Raw genomic sequence first — 6,001 nt, 5'->3', positions numbered from 1 at the left:
AATAGACAGTCCTGAATGTTTTAATGAAAATAGACAGTCCTGAATGTTTTAATGAAAAAACAGTACTGAATGTTTTAATGAAAATAGGCAGTCCTGAATGTTTTAATGAAAAAACACAGTACTGAATGTTTTAATGAAAAAACACAGTACTGAATGTTTTAATGAAAAAGCACAGTCCTGAATGTTTTAATGAAAATAGACAGTACTGAATGTTTTAATGAAAAAATCTGAATGCGAATGAATTTTTCAGATGAAAACAGACCGTTCTCGATATTTTAATATAAACATGAAGTACTGAATATTTCTTCGATAACAGACAGAACTGAGTATTTAAATTAAAGCGTACTGAGTGTTTAATGACGCCGCGCTGGGTGTTTAAATTAAACATGCAGATCTGAGAGTTTGATAAAAAAAACAGTACTGAATATTTTGGTACCTTAAATTCAGGTGGAGGCGGCACTGCTCCGTTTTGCGAACTGTTTTAGATCTTCAGGTGAACCGCGTGTCGCCTCGCGCGGACTTCACAGAGCGGCTGATTAAAGGTGGAGCCGCATTCAGCTCCGATCAGGACGATCAGATTATCCGCGCGATTTTCCACAAATAGAGTTTAAAAAAACTAGAAAAAGAAAATACGACGCTGCGTTAAACAGCAGCTCGCGCGGCTTTTCCGAGCAGGTGAGCAGCTGGTTCTCCTGGTTCTGCAGATCAGCCTGAGCGCGCGGAGCTGTTCACTCTCCGTTTCTGAACTCCAGACTTTCTTAAACAGATCAGACTCCAGACTGTCGGACACTCAGTGCTGCTGAAGGACGTTTCACGAGGACACTAATAAACACGAGCTTGACCTGGTCAGATGATCCAGAAGCTCCTCTACAGAACAAGGTGCCCACCTTCACTGCGCGCGCACGACTGGAGTCAAAGTTTTCAATCATAAATAAAAACGAATAAAATTATTCTAAATTTTAAAAAAGTGTAGAAACGCCGGATGTTTTCAGAATGACGGACAGAATGACGGACAGAGCTGAAGACTGAGACTCTAAAACTCAGAAAGCCGCAGAAGTTCAAATGAAATTAAAATCCAAAATTCATCACTTTTCAAAAGCGGTGATCAAATCTAAAAACCACAAATAAACGTACATTATTAACTGCAGCGCGTGCTCAGGATTTTATTCACTTCCTGTTCACGGATTTACAGTTGACCCCGCGCTCTGTACGTTAATATAAAACTAAATTATTATCAAAGCAAGAGACTCCGAACTCTTGAACGCTGTGCAAAAGTTTTAGCACCATGTTTTGTTGATTTTCTAAGTGAAAATAATTTCGGCAGCACAGAAACATCACAGTTTTCTACATTCATTTTCTATTCATTTGCCCAGGAGCGCGCGAACTTTTGCACGCGACTGAATGTACATGTATAATATATAATGTATCCTATAAACTCAGTGTTCAGTGTAATGAGGTTTTAGTCCACTGGCTTTTAATTGGAACAAAAAATGGAAAAAACAAAAATGTAACATAATTTTGATTCTATTATTATTATTATTATTATTATTATTACACTTTCAGCGTTTGTATCTCTGGGAAACGGATGATTTCAGCCAAATCTCAACATAACTGAGGCTTGACGAGCTTCATCTGCTTTTCCGTTTTAGAAGTTTAGATTTTTTAAATAATGCAGTGAAATTGCGCCAGAAATCTGGAGATTACAGTGACATTGAAGACAAAGTTGTCTCCGCTGTGACTTTATTGGTGGCTTAAATTCTCAGAAGGCCAAACTTTACCAAACATAACATTACGGCTGAGAAATGAACGCTTACAGCTGCATGCGCACATCAATCTGCAACAAAACCAAAAACATGGAAGAAATTTTGACGTTACAGTTTTAAAAGTGCGATTGTGGTGTAGATCGACCCCCCCACACCCCCACCCCCCACTCCACCACCACCACCACCACCACCAAAAAGACTCCCCAAAAACAGTCCAACTCAGGATGGATAAATAAGACGTGTTGACAGAAGAAATTCACTCGCATACAGTTCTGGATATTTACTAGAGTCAATAAACAACTAAAATACTATACAAACCAATAATACACCAGCCAGACTTTCACAGTCGCGCGCAATAAACCTCCGGACTATTCTACACACTCCAGTTCGGCCTGTACAGCCGGGGAAACAAGTACATTTCATACAAACGTGCTCAGCGCGCGCTGAGTTCCAGGACATTTCTGTACAGAGAGGCTATTTTTAAATTTCCCCAAAATGAGAGAGATGAAGGACGAGGCAGCGCGCGGGGTTTATCCCGCCACACAGACTCGGAGTGATAAAGTGCCGGTTTGGTTTGGAGAAAATAATCTAAACAGCAAACAGCAGGAAGAAGAACCGCTTCAGTGACATTAAAAGAGATTTTAACATCAAAGCAAACGAGGCTTTAGGCAGTACGTACCCAACAGTACCGCGCGCTCTACGCAATCTGTCCCCCAAACAGTTCACGCGGAGCTGGTCCGGGACAGAGCTGCCCCAGGGGGACACTTTTCTACTTTTTTGTGTTGTTCTTGTTGTCCAGTAAATATCCTGTAAAACGGCCCGAAGTTCCGTCCGTTTTTATGGACCCTGTTTGGAGTTTCCAGCCCCCTCACGCTCAGCACAGCTCCGGAGGGGACACATAAGTTAGCTGTCCTGCAGGTACATTTCTGTTATATGTTTGTCCTGGTTTGGGGCAGCGCGCACGGGGAATAAAAGAGCTGGATTTTTTGTTTATTTGCTTGTTTGTTTGTTTGTTTTGCTTTCTTGCAGTGGGGTAAATGAATGAGCTGGACAATCCAGCTAATTTCTTCAAATAAGGGGTCCCCCAGTTAAGGTCCATTTTTGCCCAGGGATAAGAAATGAGCCCCCCAGTCCAGGTCTCTTCTTTGCCTTGGTTTGGGACAAACCAGTCCCCCCAGTCCAGGTCCATTTTTGCCCAGCTTTGGAGTAAATGAGCCCCCCAATCCAGGTATATTTCTGTGCCTGGTTTGAGGCAAAGAATCCCCCCAGTGCAAGTCTACTTTTTGCCCTGGTTTTAAGTAAATTAGCCCCTCAGTCCAAAGCCATTTTGCCCTGGTTTTGGATAAGTTATGCCCACCCCCACAAATCCAGGTACAGTTTTCACCCTGGTTTGAGGTACAATAGCCCCCCAGTGCAGGTCCCATTTTACCCTGATTTGAGGCACACCAGCCCCCCCAGTCCAGGTCCACTTTTAGCCCTGGTTTGGGGAAAATGAACACTCCAAACCAGGCCAATTCCTCCCTCTGGTGTGGAGTCAGTCAGCCCCCCAGTCCAGGTCCATTTTTTGTCCTGGTTTGGGGTAAACCTGCCCCCCAGTCCAGTTTAATTTCTCACCCTGGGATGGGGCAAATCAGCCCCCCAGTCCAGATCCATTTTTTGCCCTGGTTTGGGGTGAATCAACTCCCCAGTGCAGGTTCAGGTTGGGGGGTGCATGGGCTCATGCCTCCGCGGGCTGCAGTAGCTCGGGTGTCCCGCAGTGAGGGCTGCCTGCCCCACTCTGCTCGCTATCTGTGTCACTGCTGCCCCGTTTGCCCCCTCCTGACCCCCCGGAGCCCCCTCCGGAGCCCCCAGGTCCCGCAGTGCCGCTGTGCGTCTTCACATGCTTGCTGAGGTGGTCGCTGCGCATGAATCGCTTGCCACACACAGGGCATGCAAAGCGCTTCTCGCCGGTGTGTGTGCGCAGGTGGCGCTGGAGCTCGTCGGAGCGTGTGAAGCGTTTACCACAGAAGAGCCAGTTGCAGACAAACGGTCGCTCGCCCGTGTGCCAGCGCAGATGTGCCTTCAGGTGCGATGTCTTGCCGTACACTTTCCCGCAGCCTGGGATGTGGCAGCTGTGCAGTCCCTTTCTGCGCATGCTTGCGGCACCCGCAGGTCCCAGCCGCTCAGCCTCCTGGCAGTTGGGACAGTCGCAGGTGGCGCGACCTGCGTAGCGGCGCGCAGAGGAGCGAGGTGATGATGAGGATGATGAGGAGGATGGTGGTGGAGCCCCTGCAGTCAGCATGGCCCCTCCGGACGCGCATGAGTCCCCGTATGGTGACGAGAGCATGGGCTTGAACCCGTCTATCAGGTGCTGCCCGCTCAACAGGTGTGGTGATGTGCCGGTGCCGAACGCCGCATGGCTCAGGCTTGCGAAGTCCGAGGATGACCCGTAGCCATGCAGTGGCGAGTGCAGAGATGGCCCTGCATGCAGCGGAGGAGCCTGGGGCTGTGTGCCCGCACCCTGCACATCCACCCAACTTGCGCCCACGTCCCACCATGCTGAGGCATATGGCTCATATGGGTGTGTGGCAACGCTCACGCGTGGGTAGATGCCCTGCAGCCCATCCACCTTGGTGGACAGGAAGACATCCTGGGAGCTGCCAGAAGGGAAGACGGAGTAGTCACTGGAGAAGTGAGACCCGGATGATGCGCTGGATGACGACGTGAGCGAGAAGGCACTTGAGCCGCCCGCCGTCGTGGCACCACTCGTGCACAGTGACTCACTGCCACCTGCGACTCCGACTCCATTGCTCCTTGCACCGTAGGAGACCAGGGCTGAGCTCGCACCACCTCCACCACTACAGCTGCTGCCACTGCTGCTGCCACTACCGGTCAGTGCCGCACGCTTCCACGGGTGGAAGCCCTGGAAGCTCTTGGCGAAGGAGGAGGGGTTGTCTGGCACGGCGGAGGGAGAAGGGCTCGCACTCCCAATCTTGTTGCACGTTGCAGCCAGCATGGCCAATGGAGTGGAACCCAACCTCGGCTCCTCCTGGAGATAGGAAGAAGAAGGCGATGAAAACGGAGCAGAAGAAAGAGAAAAAGAAGAAGAAGAAGAAGAGAAGAAGAAGAGAAGAAGAAAAGGCGAAGAAGAAGAAGAGGAGGAGGAGATGAAAATGAAGAAGGAAAAGAAGAAGAAGAAGAAAGAAGAAGAAGAAGAAGAAGAAGAAGAAGAAAGATAAAAGTGAAGGAAAAGGAGGAGGAAAGAAGAAAAGAATTAGAGAAGATGCGAGGAGATGAAAACGGAGAGAAGGAAAGAGGAAACGAAGAAAAGGGAGTTAGAGAAGAAGGAGAAGAAGGCGAGAGGAGCGCGAGCCGAAGGTGAGTGGACAGTTCGTTGGAGAGTGTTTGCGCGCGCGCTGCTGAAGCAGTTCAGCAGAAACTCAGTTCAGTAAATATCATACAAACAAAACAGCGCGAGAGGCGAGTAAACAAACACACACACGTACTAGGCACATGAGAAGAGTACTGCAGTCTCCGCGTGCGCCGCTCTCTTCCCCCTCACGCGCTTTTCCTTGAAGCATGCAGTTCTGCCCCGCGCGCTCAGCAGAAGACACGAAACAGAGGAGCAGTTAAATTAGCCACGAGCTCCTGAAACTCACCCCGAGCAGCGAAGTAGCCATCGCAGCAGCGTCCTCCCTCTCTCTCTGTCTCTCTCCCTCTCTCTGTCTCTCTCTCCCTCTCTCTCTGTCTTTCTAGCTCTCTCTGTCTCTCTCTCCCTCTCTCTCTGTATCTCTCTCTCTCTCTCTCTGTCTGTCTCTCTCTCTCTCTCTCTCTCTGTCTCTCTCTCCCTCTCTCTCTGTATCTCTCTCTCTCTCTCTCTCTCTCTCTCTCTCTCTCTCTGTCTCTCTCTCTCTCTCTCTGTCTCTCTCTCTCTCTGTTTATGACTCCGTTGTTGCTGTTGTTCTGTTCTGTAAAGCTGTTGCAGTGCTCCGCCCACTCCCCCCGCCGCTCCTCGCGCTGCCTTTGAAGTGCCGCTGTGACGCCGCGGACCAATCGGAGCGTGCGGGACGTTCACGCTGCAGGCGTTCCTTGCGTGACGTTGCCGGTGTGATACAGCGAGCAGCGCGCGCTCCACGCCCACTGCTAACAGAGCCGGAGATGGAAAGTTTTTATTTGTTTGTTTACTAGTTTGTGTATTAATTTAGTTAATCTGACCAGATTATTACATTTACAGGAATGAATCCGCTTTGTTTAGGAAA

At 49.0% G+C, this 6,001-nt stretch overlaps 1 protein-coding gene across 2 annotated transcripts; it reads right to left on the bottom strand.

Annotated features, from left to right (window-relative positions):
- Positions 1-2,655: 2,655 nt before the first annotated feature.
- On the bottom strand, positions 2,656-5,516 carry sp8b (sp8 transcription factor b). Of its 2 annotated transcripts, none has more exons than XM_036580095.1 (2): positions 5,249-5,516; positions 2,656-4,791 (listed from the first exon to the last, which is right to left on the bottom strand). In XM_036580095.1, the coding sequence occupies exons 1-2, from the start codon at positions 5,321-5,323 to the stop codon at positions 3,481-3,483; spliced, it is 1,386 nt and encodes a 461-aa protein (XP_036435988.1). In that variant the 5' UTR covers positions 5,324-5,516; the 3' UTR covers positions 2,656-3,480. The 2 variants fall into 2 exon arrangements, with proteins under 2 accessions (XP_036435988.1, XP_036435996.1); XM_036580103.1 differs by having other exon boundaries at positions 5,402-5,516.
- Between the last annotated feature and the right edge of the window lie 485 nt (positions 5,517-6,001).

This window comes from Colossoma macropomum, unplaced genomic scaffold, assembly GCF_904425465.1.
Source record: "Colossoma macropomum unplaced genomic scaffold, Colossoma_macropomum, whole genome shotgun sequence".
Taxonomy (NCBI): Eukaryota; Metazoa; Chordata; class Actinopteri; order Characiformes; family Serrasalmidae; genus Colossoma; species Colossoma macropomum.
Note: the sequence above shows the minus strand (reverse complement) of the source record. Positions and strands in the feature narration are given on the sequence as shown.